The sequence below is a fragment of the Scardinius erythrophthalmus genome, assembly GCF_964197995.2.
Source record: "Scardinius erythrophthalmus genome assembly, chromosome: 5".
NCBI classification, from domain to species: Eukaryota; Metazoa; Chordata; class Actinopteri; order Cypriniformes; family Leuciscidae; genus Scardinius; species Scardinius erythrophthalmus.
In genome coordinates, this window is record NC_138225.1 from 22,208,013 (window position 1) to 22,221,555 (window position 13,543).

At 37.8% G+C, this 13,543-nt stretch overlaps 1 protein-coding gene across 2 annotated transcripts; it reads right to left on the minus strand.

Annotated features, from left to right (window-relative positions):
• Positions 1-3,212: 3,212 nt before the first annotated feature.
• fbxw2 (F-box and WD repeat domain containing 2) lies at positions 3,213-11,895 on the minus strand. Of its 2 annotated transcripts, XM_081365028.1 has the most exons (8): positions 11,378-11,895; positions 10,975-11,056; positions 10,170-10,679; positions 9,226-9,420; positions 8,938-9,071; positions 8,760-8,846; positions 8,153-8,322; positions 3,213-4,955 (listed from the first exon to the last, which is right to left on the minus strand). In XM_081365028.1, the coding sequence occupies exons 3-8, from the start codon at positions 10,657-10,659 to the stop codon at positions 4,664-4,666; spliced, it is 1,368 nt and encodes a 455-aa protein (XP_081221154.1). In that variant the 5' UTR covers positions 10,660-10,679; positions 10,975-11,056; positions 11,378-11,895; the 3' UTR covers positions 3,213-4,663. The 2 variants fall into 2 exon arrangements, with proteins under 2 accessions (XP_081221154.1, XP_081221153.1); XM_081365027.1 differs by lacking the exon at positions 10,975-11,056.
• Between the last annotated feature and the right edge of the window lie 1,648 nt (positions 11,896-13,543).

Genomic DNA, 13,543 nt, shown 5'->3' on the forward strand with positions numbered 1-13,543 from the left:
TGGCGTCGACTAATGAAAATCGCCCAGCTCGAGGGGCGGCACCAAGCATGCATTTGAAAATCTCACTGCACGCAATTTGATAACAATATGACCAATTACAACAATAAACCCCATACGCTTAGCTACCAGCGGAGCTAACTGGTAGATTATACTCTTAGCGTATCCGGTCGGCAAAACAGCAAAAACGTCCTTCTTGCAAAGGAACGATTCGAGCGGCGTCTTCTGTTCCTGTTTTAGATAAAAAGCCAAGTGTAACTCGTTCATTGTAGCGGCCAAAGCCATTTAAAACAACTGGTATTCATCCATAGCCATCTTGCAATGCTTACTAATGACTTCGACGTCACAGCGCTGTCGTCATCTGTTTAGATCGCCTCTGGCCCGCCTATATCTGATAACCCGATGTGATTGGTGCAGCTCAGATCGAGGGGCATATTTAATGAGCATCATTACTCGACACCAGAGTAACTCGCTGAGCAAATTCAACTTGTGCTCTCGCGAGAACTCTGGATTACCAGGGTAGATCACTACGGTATGCCTATAATAAGTGCTTTACCTGCGTGACTCGTCATATACATAAACAGAGAGAAGTATCTCCGGCTTCATTGTTCTTCCGCAAGACGCATGCTTTTGCTAGAGCGCCAAAAGTTACATAGTGTACCTATAAGAAGTAAAAAGGTTCTTTTTATGAACTTTTAGGAACTGTTTTTACTGCAAAAAAATTATATTGACTATGTATTGCTACTCTAAGATACTTATATGCACATTCATATCGTTACTGAAGTACAATAACATAAAATTATCCAAGATGACAGGGCGGCATGGGCACTGGGACATTACTTTTGAATTTGATAGGAAATGTATAGATAGGACTGGAATGATAAAGAGAATGAGATTGAGAAATTATGTAAGTCGAATTTGCATTGCCTGCATGAGCACTGCAGCATAACATCTCAGAGCACATAAGCTGACAACTATATTGCAGTTCCATAGAACATATTATGTATTTTAATCATTACAATGATTGCTCCAGCCGAACACAGTAGGCCTACTGAGATGAGAGCAGTAAAAGTGGGAATGTCCTGTCTGATGACATGCACACACTGAGGGGAGGAGAATAGAGAATATGGCTGAGAGCCTAACCACAATATCTAAATATTGACTGTACAACTTGTAATCATGTTTGGTCTGCGGACAGGGTGAAAATAAACACCAGTGTGTGTGGTGTTCTCTCATCCCATAATAGAAACAGTGCAGACATGCCTTTTCAATATGTTTAGAGCACTCATAATTGAACATGCTTAAATCATTAAAAGGATTAAAAGAAGCGTATCTCATCAAGACTTAATATGCTGTGCTTGCCAATGATAATTGCGATTTTAAGCATATGTAGTTCATCAGAGTGGTCCTTTGCATTGTAATTGCTTGTGGTTTCAAAGCATACTGATATAAATCTTTTTATGTGGGTGGTCTTAGGAATGGGGTTTTATCTTGTTTTATGTCCTATGCTAAGCATTTCAAATTCATCTTCATTGTTACATTTTCATAATTCACTGTTTGGGGTGGGTAACAGCTTTCCCATTTCCCACCAATACTGTTCTTATAGTATAAGGAACATTTATGAAATAATAAGAATTCATAATAATTCAGTTTATTATTTACTTAAACTGTATAAAATATGGATACACCGCTAAGTTCACAACTTCAGGAATTTTGTACTGTGCCATTAAATGTTAGTATTCAAAATTATGATAACACTTTACAATAAGGTCTCATTATTAACATTAGTTAATGTATTAACTAACATGAACTAACAATGATCAATACATTTGTTACAGTATTAGTCTTTGTTAATGTTAGCTAATACAAATACAGCTCATTGTGTTGGTTCACTGTGCATTAACTAATGTTAACAAATACAATTTTATATTTTAATTTAACATTAACTAAGATTGACAAATGCTGAAGTATTGTTCATTCTAGTTTATGTTAACTAAAGTTTAACTAATGAAACCTGATATTGTAGTGTTACCAAAATTACTTTCAGCTATAGTTCATGTCTGAGTCCCTCTTTGCAGCAATAATAACAATGGATATAACCAATCTTTGACTAAATATCTACTATGAGAAAGCAGTTCTCAAGGTAAGTGGATAATAAAATGGAGTTTAATTCGATCCTTCATAAACCATTTGTTCAAGCATTTTTTTCTGTTTGTTCATAAGGACAGAAAAGGTCTTTTGTATGGTCAAATTAATGAGTAATTGGGACTGCTAGTGTAAACTGTGATGTGATTTTGGGATTACGCCATATTAATGCTTAGCCCAAACAGCCTATGAATTCTGCACTGAGATTGAGAGGGAGAGACATGTAATAAGACATATATGCCATGTTATTCTTCTGCCTTTAACTCCTTCCATTGACCTTTGGAGGGGCTAAAGGGAGGAGCGCGAGGGGGAGTTTGGGGGAAGAAAAAGAAGGCGAAGAAAGGAAGAAGACGGGGAATATAAATTAGCTGAGAGACAATTGAGCAAGAAGAGGGAAAACTGAGATCAGACCGAGTGTAGGCTACGCAAGAGCGTCGAACTGTGGGAACGACATTTGGCCTACATTTACACAAGCTCTAAATTATTTCGTTATACACTTAGACATTGAGTCAAGGGACAGTCACCCAAAAAGGAAAATTCATCATTCACTTACTCTTAGTGACACTCTTTTTTTAATATTTAACTCTTATTGCCACACGATGTCCTCGCTGCAGCCAGTAGTCGTGCAATGACGTACTGCATAAATCCAATACAGCCCCCCCCCCTCCTCCCAGTTTAAGGCTATGGTGTAAGGTAGGTTTAGGGATGTAGCATGAAGGCGATCAATACTGAATAAACATCTTTGGAATCGACTGCGGGGCGGAGTTAGCAATAAACAGCTTTGGGAAATAAAACGTGTCCACTACGTATTAGATGATTTAGATAATGATTTGTTAGTCTTTTACCACAGTATATGTGTTGCAGCATCGCCCTCTAGTGTGCAAACAGATTAAAAGCATGTTTGAGAAAGGCTCCTGTAATTCTGGTTATAACTTATAATACGATTGTTACTACTTCAGCGACCTGGAGGTTCCGTTGACGCAGAGCTGGATTAAATTGATACATCACATGCAAGAGAACATAACTAGATGTTCCACATCAGGAAAAACAATAAACATCATGAGTCAAAAGAAAGTCAACTTCTATCATTAGCTACTGTCATTTATTTGTAAGACAGCATGTTATTTTGTTATACAAACAACAGACCTGAATTCTGCTAATGATGGATGGATGGCATTACTGTCTGTGAAGTTAGCATTACAGTGAAGTAACACATGACCAGTGCATACAGACGTTGTAACTCTCCAATGACATTTTCGGATAATCATATTTTTACCCAGTATCTTTCCACTGAAATGTATGAGCAACATGGTGAGAAAACATTAAACTATCAACCCCCCCAAAAAACGTATTCATTTGTTTTGACGGTTTGGGAAAATAAAAAGTTTCATTGTTCTAATGTTCCAGTAGGATATACAGAACTACAGAAGCAGATATATAAAGTGACAAAGGCTGGTTAGCCCTGGATTATGCTAAAAATAAGATCAGTCTTTAAAAATAAAGATTAAAAATGAACATTCAATGAGATTCACAAGAAACATTTTTGTGCGATCTAGTCTGGCTAAATAGTGGTAAGACTAATTCTTACAGTGTCGATTACATTAGGTTAAAAAAATAAGCATAAAACATTTCTCTCTCATTGAGGGAGGATTGTAACATTGGTTTTCAGAATGTGACACTGTAAATGCAAAGGGTTAAGTGTTAAAATAAATGCACGACTAATTAACTGAATGAAAAATAAAACCAAGGGTCAGTAACAGCAAGAAGCCACCTCTGAATGACCTTCATATGAAACCTATTTCAGACTGCATTTTATCAGAGTATTTAAAAAAAAAAAAAAACTCAGCAAAATGACCAACACAGATGTTTGGGGTGCAAGCCAGCGCCTACAGACGCAGAGGTCTGCAAATTCAAATTCTTCAAAAGGAAATCGTAGATTTAAGGCAACATTTCTCTATCTACAGGAAAATTCCTGATGTTGAAAAGGTAGCACTCAAAACAAAACAAAAAAAACACTTCATTGCCAATCTTGGTGATCGTGCTAGAAAAAAAACAAGCCAGCTCTACTGCTCATGCTTGCTGTGAAGCGATCTGTGCTCAGATGGTGCTGTAGCATTTCACTACCTCTCACTGGTGTGAAAGCAAAAGGAGCTGAAATCTGAATGTCAGTAGGAACTCTCTTAAATCTTCAACAAACAAAAGCCTTGGATTGTTCACATCATGGAGAGAAGCTATGGTCTGTACTACAAATCTTCAGACGTCTCCTTTTCTATAAATTGCAACGAGTAGAATGCATGGTTTGCAAGTGAATAAGAAAGAGTGAAGCAAGAGTAAATTCCTAATCTGAATGGAAACAAATGCAAAGAGGGGTGAAAACACTTTGGTCCATGCATTATCTAACTTGGTTGGCGATCATTTCTTTTTTCATATCGAGAGCACCCTTTTTTCTTCTTTTTGTTGTGTTCATAAAAGTTTTGCCTGATTTCAGAGCACAGGGCTAGTATTCACCACCTCTGTGTTTCTAGCCGTTCTCTCTCCAAAGAACCAGATGAATGCTATGGTCGGGCATGCTGGTGGCGAACACCAGGCCCGAATCGTTCTTGCCGTCCAGTCCGTTGAGCCAGGAGGTGACGCCCGGTAAGAAACTAGAGCCACGTTTGGATTTGCGGTAGGCTGGCAGTGGCCAACGGCCCACGGTGACCTCAGTCCTCAAGTCCATAACGTAGAGGTGGTGGTTATCAAAAAGCAGAGCGAAGATATCACCGAAACCAAGCAGAGAGAGGCTGGAGGGTTCCTGCTGTGGTTTGATGACTCTGTAAATATGAAAAAATTAGTAAATAATAAACACAAGCTGCCTTTTATTAAAACGTCATTTTTTTTTTTTTTTTGCATAAAGCAACATTGCACAAATGTAACTTGTATAACCTAGAAATAGTGCATTAGGGCTGTCAAAATGGCTACTAATAAATAATATTACTAATATTCAAATTATATTCAAATTTAAAAGGCATAATTTCAGTTAGGTGAAAAATAATGTTTTGGCCTGTCTCTTAAAGGAGAACTCCGGTCAATTTTAACATTGAGCTCATTTTTTTGTAAATTTGGAGTGCTGTCAGTACAGAGAACAACGACAAAAATCGGTGTTGCCTACACCGTGTTATCCTCTTTTTAAAATTTGCACCCTGTTGACTTCAATGGGGCAAGTTTTAAACCTGCTTTTAGCCTCTTAACATCCTTGATGTGTCATTACAAATGCACAGCCAATCCACAGTAATCGATTGTCGAGTTCACGCGCGTGATAAACCTATGCACGTGAACTCGACAAACGACTACTGTGGACTTCGACCGAAAACAGGATGTAAATACAGGTATGTGCGCTGGCTGAAATAACATCATTTTTATTCATTTCTTTCATATCTACTGCAGTCAGATTCACCCGTGATCACTCTGAAGGAATCACTCACATTGGCTGGGCACTTGTAATGACACATCAAGGATGTTAAGAGGCTAAAAGCAGGTTTAAAACTTGCCCCATTGAAGTCAACAGGGTGCAAATTTTAAAAAGAGGATAACACGGTGTAGGCAACACCGATTTTTGTCATTGTTTTCTGTATTGACAGCACTCCAAATTTACAAAAAAATTAGCTCAATGTTAAAATTGACCGGAGTTCTCCTTTAAGGCCACAACTGGGCACAATGAGCAAAATATGAATGCACTGTATTCAATTGTTTATTCAAAGCAATTAAATAAGATGACTATCTGCAACAATAAAAAGTGCATAACATTTAAACTAGGGCTGCACGACATACCCCTGGATTTACAGACAAGGCTTAAGCTAGTCCCAGACTAGAATGCATGTTTGAGCTGGTTTAACTGAAAGCAACTTACACTAGCATATCTTAAAATATATAAGTGCCATTGTTTTGTCTCAAGATGCACACCAGTAATGTTCTTTTCTAAGGCACCTTTATAAAAGCTACTTAAATGCCCTAATTGAACTAGATCCTAATCCTGGCTTAATCTAAGCGATTTCTGTGAAATCAAGCCATATAGTTTTAGCATCGATATGTGCGTATCATTTTATCATTTGCATGTGTTTTTGTTTAAAAGTTTAAAAATTCAAGAGATTTGAAACCATTCAAGCACAAGAAGACGTGAGAGAGAACTCACTTCGAAACTCGCGTGCTGTTTTCTGTGCACACAAACACAGAGCAGCACAGAAAGCACGCGAACACAGAATTCAGTTCTCTTTCACGTCTATTTGTGCTTGAACGGACACAAACATGTACAATTACGTTTGTTACGTCTGTTTCATTGAGTATCCTCGTAAACACAGTTGCTTATGTCTTAAGAGACTGTAAACAACTAAAACAGACGTGTATCAGTATAATGAATCTGTGCATTTGGTCTTAAAGTGACAGTAGCCTAATATTCCTCCTGCAGTCTGTCATTAATGTTAATCAAACAACAAAATACAAAGAGAAAATCACTTTTGCAGCTTTAACAAAGATTAATTATATTTAATTTATACAGTGAAGACAATGCAGTTTTGATTATTCAATTTCTTTACCAGAATGCTGTTTGACAAGAATAAATGAAGAAGAAGAAAAAAAAAAAAAAACATTACAGTTCCCTCTCTAATATAAAAATATTCAAACTTAAAGGGATAATTCACCCAAAAGTGAAAAGTTGACGGTAGCCATTGACTTCCATAGTAGGAAAAAAATACTATGGATGTCAATGTCTACCGTCAACTGTATGATTACTAATAGGGCTGACTTCTAATAGTCGAGGATTCGACGATTCGATTCGGAGAGGTCTGATTCGACTAAGAACCTCATAGTCGAATGGGCGTCAGTTTGGTTTGAAATGTAATGGGGACAGAGACGCATTCGCATTTTCAGAAGGGCTGGGTACAAAAAAATTTTTTTTCGCTTTCGCGCAGGTCATGTTTTGAAGGACGATGTCCTGTAGCTAATGTAAATAAATAAAAATGTATTCAAACATCTGCTTCACGTTTTCAGCAGGGCTGCGGAGCGGCTGTGGGTTGACTCCACACGGTTCTCATGGGCTTTATAAGTCCTAACGTGAAAAAAGCTTTACGTGGTTTAATGTACCTAAACAATGATTACCAAATTTCCCTCTCATATTGCTCCTCATAACCACTGAAAATGGTCAAAAAATCGAACCCAGAGTCCAATTATTATGGACGTTATCTGATATTAAGCGTTTCTGCTTCACATTTTCAGCAGGGCAGCGGAGCGGCTGAGTTGACTCCACACGGTTCTCATGGGCGTGAAAAAGCTTTACGTAGTTTAATGTACCTAAACGATCACCAAATTTCCCTCTCATATTGCTCCTCATAACCACTGAAAATGGTCAAAAAATCGAACCCAGAGTCCAATTATTATGGACGTTATCTGACATTAAGCGTTTCTGCTTCACATTTTCAGCAGGGCAGCGGAGCGGCTGTGAGTTGACTCCACACGGTTCTCATGGGCGTGAAAAAGCTTTACGTGGTTTAATGTACCAAAACAACGATCACCAAATTTCTCTCTCATATTGCTCCTCATGTTTATGAAATGTTATGATATATGTGTGATATGTTTTGTTCATCTGGCTTTAAATGAATAAAAGGTAGCCTATTTTACACACCATGTTTTTCTTTTAGTTTTTTTAGCTCTTTTGTTTGAAATGGAAAAAATCTAGCTGCTTTTAAAAAAAAAAAAAAGGTTCGACTATCAGTCGACTACGGCAAAATCTAACGAATCTGATTCAACTATGAAAATCCTTAGTCGAAAACAGCCCTAATTACTAATATTACTTAAAATAATCTTCTTTTGTGTTCAACAGAAGAAAGAAACTCATACAGGTTTGGAACAAAATGAGGGTGAGAAAATTATGACAAAATTTTCATTTTTTGGGTGAACTATACCTTTAAAAGGACATTTGATTCAACAGGGTTATTAGCAGCTTGGTTAAACAATTGAGGGGCTGAAATGAATGTACCTGATGACATCAAAACTTGCAAAGTCCCACTGATATATCCCCAGGTCTGAACTGCAGACAATGTACCGGCCGTCGAACTGTAATCGTGGCTGCAAGCAGACACTGCGGTCTTCTGACACGGATAGGGTCTTTAAGCACTTACAGTTGATCTCACACCCTATAGGCCACACCTATGGAGAAACAGAGGCAGAAACAGATAATTACAGCGCATATGAAGTCAGAACATCACATAACTTCATCAATGCAAAATACTGGCTTAACTGCAAGTTCTTTTTGTATGTTTTTTTTTTTTTGTACCGTTAAGGTTACAAACTCTCTTGCCACATCCCTATACTCATGTTTTGAATGTGATTCATTAGAAACAAAAAGAGAAAACACAAAAACAAAGTTCAAGATTAAATTTACTGATAGTATTTTTTTTTTTTTACTACTAATGACAGGCCTAAATGCAACAATAGAATAATTTCACTGCAACTTTACATTTAAAAACAACTTTACATTTAAAAATCACAATCTAGGTGTTTTAGAAATCAAACTTCACACTGAACAGCAATTTGAAAAACATTAATAGAGCTTGAAAAATACTTGCACAAGTGATTTACATTACCTTTATTTCATACTTATCAACACTCAGTAGTATGTAGTCACCAGGACTGTGCATCATAGACTCCACTTGGCTTTTTTGAAGGTGCACCTAAACCAGAGCAGATGTACAGAATACATCTAAATAATAATAAACTACAATGCTTCATTCCACAATGAGATCTGGTGAAAATAAGTCTTACCTTAGTAACCCACTCTGTGTGTCCAGTAAGAGTGTTGACACAGGTTCCTGCAGACAGGGACCAGACTTTTACAGTGAAGTCTGCTGAGCCGCTGACCAGGGTGTCCAACTCATCGTTGTAGTCTATGCTGAATACTGCAACAACAGTAAAACTGTTTTTTTATGCATATGCAACGTCTTGCTGCCATGACATTACCATAAAGGTCAACAGTGACAAACCGAAATCATAAGCAAAATCTTTAATCACTGATCTTCTTTGTGCTATTAGCCGACAAAGCTTGACACCAACCTGCCCCAGTATGTCCTCGGAATTGCTGGATTTTGGCACCAGTGCTCCATTCCCAGCATGCAATGGTGTTGTCAAAAGATCCTGTTACCAGTTTCTGCTCATCAAATTTGACAGTGGCACAAGTGTGGGTCTGAATGCCATAGACGCACTGACCTGTGCGAACATCCCATAGTTTGGCTGACAGGTCATCGGAACCTAAGTGGAAGGACGTCTACAATCAGCGAGCCACTAAACGTGATCTTCATTTGAAACAAGCAATAACTCCATGCTTCACCAGTAAACCACCACCCATTCATATTTAAATTCAAAATAAATTAATTTGATTAAGTGGATTCAAAGACCAGTGTTGGTTTAGTGCGATAGAGCAAATATGGCTAGGTAAAAATAAAATTACAGCCATATTGAGTTCAATCTATGAAAAGACTTAAAACAACCATTTAATGCACTTCAGATTAACATGTCATGCCTATCATTTTTACTGACCCTAGGATTTAACAAGAATCCATAAGAAGCACAATAACTCATTCTCTCCCACACTGGAAATTGAAAACTGAAATTACGAAAGGGAAAATTAGCACTTAAATGTGGCAATGTAACAGAAGTAGCAATCTTTTCTACGTTTTTTGAATGATTATAGAAACATAAATTGTGGAGTGGCTACTTGCTTCTATCTATCGGTTGTTGATTTGACAAAGACAGGTCTGAATGCAAACTTGAGGATGAATTTAAATAAGGGATGGGGTCTAAATGATTGGAGAAGTCTGGTAAACATTACACCAGAGGGAAATCAAATTGACAATTTGATGACAAAAAATGTAATTAAAAAAAATGTGATCAATAAGATGCATTTATAAATTAGATGAATTTAGGGTGAATTTCCATGTTGACTGGATCTCCTTTTGACCTCATTACCAGGAAAAACAACCTCTATAAAGGTAACGCACCTGTGCAGAGAAGCCCATCCCGGTAGTAGAGAGCATATACCCGAGCACTGTGTCCAATCAGAGAGCTCGTCTCAAACGCATCCTCCTCATTCAGCTGCTTCATGCGCAGTTTGGCCTTCAGATAAACACCCTTCCAGTGCCCCGCATCCTGGATGGACTCATCGATGCGCCAGCCAAGGTCTCGACACACGCTCTGCCACACTTCTGTACAGGTATTGATGACCTTATTCCACTGCTTGCACACCAGACAGCAGGTGAGCAGGGTCTGGGGGTCCAGCCAACGGAGCAGGTAAAAAGCCAGCTCTAACGGCAACAGACGCAGGAAATCCCGCTTCAGCAGCGCTTCCAGCCCGTTGGACAGGTGTCGCAGCTGGGCAGCGCCGCTCAGTGAGATGAGGTGGTCCAGCGATTGGTTGCGCTGCTGGTCGCTTAGCGCCAGGAAGGAGGTGGAAACCGACTCCAGCCACCTCTCGAAAGCCGCCTTCTCCATGGGCACATGAGGGCGTCCACCTGTTGACAGATAACAGCAGGTTAACATATCAGAAACATACTTTTTGCATTGCATATGACAAACAGTGATATGCAATTAAGCATTGCCTTTTATATACAGAGTAAAAACAAGACTATAACAACTATCAAGAGAAATGAATGAAAAAACACCTTCGGATTACATAATGGAGGTCTATCAGAGAAAACAAACACTTTCTACTTTGAAGCAACCTTTGAATAATGTAAATGTCATCAACATTGCTTCGAAGCATAAAAAACATGATGTTGAAGGTACTCATTTATTTGAAGAACAAACCATGACGGTGTTGTTTCGAAGTCCGTGTTCCTCCTATGCTTCCTATGGACTGTCAAACCCTAAACCTAACCCTAACAGTAACCTAAGGGGAAACAGATATAACGGTAAAACAAGACTGAGAAAAAAGATGAGATCTCCATGATTACTTGACTGTCATGTTAACAGAATCTGACAGGCTGTCATGTAATTGGAATGCAGCTTTCTGGATTCCAAAAACATTTGACAAAAAGTCGCTAGCTAACAGGCCAGAGATTTTATTAAACACACACACACATACCGGTATATACATTTTTGTTGACCAACTCAATCTCAATAACATGGCCAGCAGATATTCAAAGATAATACATCTTATAAACACAAGCTTAACGGTGAATATAAAATAGAGTAGGGCAGAAATAATCACCATTTCCAGTAGAATCAGTCTGTGGAGAGCGCTAGCTAGCCGCGCTAACGTTAGCTAACAGGTGTCAACACAAATCGATATCGCTCTACAAAAGAGAAACTTTTCGTTTTTGCGGTTGAGTCACAGTCTGGCCTAACATTTATTTTTAGCGACGAACAAAGAAAAAGCGAAACTCCAAGCTAGCTGACATCAAACAAATCTCTAGAGTCCTGAGCTAGCATTATAACATACAATACAGTGTGAATCTAACGGAAACGCTTTGACTTTAAATTTATTCGATCTCTGTTCGTTCACATTTCAACGGCTGTGTTATTCCGGAACGTAATATCATACGTTAATTTAATGCACATTATTGTTGTGTTTTTTTTTTTCTGTTTGTGGAGTTAGCTGGATAGGCTAAGATAGGAAGCCTCCGTTAGCAATGAGGAATTACAGCGACAGGAAGTTGCAGGATGAGCAATTTGACACGAGCGGGAGGAAGTCAGGAGGAGTGTCCGCCTGTCACTTTTTCAAACCATGACTTTGAATGAGTTTGCATTCCTTAAATACTGTGTGCAAAAAATATGTGAGTCATATGCAAAAGCATCATATGATGCTGTAGCTAAAATATCTTAATCGAGTTAAAGTGGATGTGGCCGGTCATTCACCGCGTGGTAAACAGGGGGCACACTATGCCAACAAACAAACCAAAGCAACAAACAGAAAAATTTAGTGTACGTCTAACATTACTGTTTTTAGCAAACAAAAAATTACTCGTTGTGATTCGTATATTATATACATTATATATATATATATATATATATATATATATATATATATATATATATATATATATATATATATATATATATATATATATATATATATATATAGCTACTCGTATATTATTATACCATTCAAAAGTTCTTGGTCGGTTTTTAATGTGTTTTAAATGTGTTCTCTTATCTGACATAATAGTCTATAAAACAGTAATGTTGTGAAATATTGTGATCTGTTTTCTATTTTAATATTATGTAAAATATAACTTCATTTTGTGATGCCAATGCTGAATTTTCAGCATCATTACTCCGTTTTCAGTGTCAAATGATCCTTCAGAAATCATTCTAATATGCCGATTTGCTGCTCAAAAATATTTTTTATTATTATCAAATAGTGCCGCTTACTATTTTTATAAATATAAAATATATTATATATCTTTTTTTTTTCTTGAGTAACGTTACTATAAAGTTGAACAGTATTTATTTGAAATTAAATGTTGTCTTTACCAGGGGCGCGGGAAGTAGGGTGCAGCACCCCTGTTTTCACAGGATTAAATGCAACGCAAATTTGTATTGTTAGTTATTATGTTAAATTATGTTTATTAAAACATACGCGTGTGTGCGTGCGTAGAAAGAATTCTACGAAGAAAAAAAAAAACTACTCGTGAGCGCACGTCCACCTTCAGTCTTGTGTAAGCTTGGCACTAGGCAATTGTTTGTGTTCATTTCTATTTCCTGTTGCTGTGTAGGCTCTTTTATATGACACTGTAAACAGCCCAATAACCCTTTTATTTTTAAATGTATAGCCTACGTGGGACATATGGTAGCATCGCAATCAAGTGACAAGATTCAGGGAGGAGTTTTAGTAGAATGGCTGTGCATCTGTTGAAGAGATAGTGTCTCTGCTGCATGTAAACACAAAACAGTCCCACCCTGCCATACTGATACCTACCAACTGCTGTTAACAACATGTCCACCGAGGCATGACATGACAGAAGTGAGGTGACCCTACATTCCAAGGGCTGAGGGTATCTGAGCCCAAGCAGCCCGTTAAAATTAATGCGCTGTCAGGTGAGGCTGAGCCCAGATAGCAAGAAAGTGTAGATATCTGGTATAATCAGTCAGCAAAGTTCTCATATGGGCAAGAGGAGCTTTGACTGGGAGTAGTGTTAGCACTGAGTAATGATAATGATATTATTTAGTAATATTAACAGGGATGTATTTAATGGAATCCTGGTCCATACGTTTGACCATGTGTTAATAATGGGAACATTGTTTTGTAACATACGGCAGATTGAATATAACAGTACAGAAGTAAGGCCAAATACGAAAAGACCTAATATATTTTCTCTTTTCTAGTGCCTTTCGTTTTCTGAACCAGCTTCCATTAATCATGAGAATGATATTT

Coding starts and splice junctions, on each gene's coding strand:
- fbxw2 (XM_081365027.1), bottom strand. CDS start 10,659: ATGGAGAAGGCGGCTTTCGAGAGGTGGCTGGAGTCGGTTTCCACCTCC. Junction 9,072..9,225: donor CCGAGGACATACTGGGGCAG/GTTGGTGTCAAG, acceptor CTGTTGTTGCAG/TATTCAGCATAGACTACAAC. Junction 8,323..8,759: donor TTGATAAGTATGAAATAAAG/GTAATGTAAATC, acceptor GTTTCTCCATAG/GTGTGGCCTATAGGGTGTGA.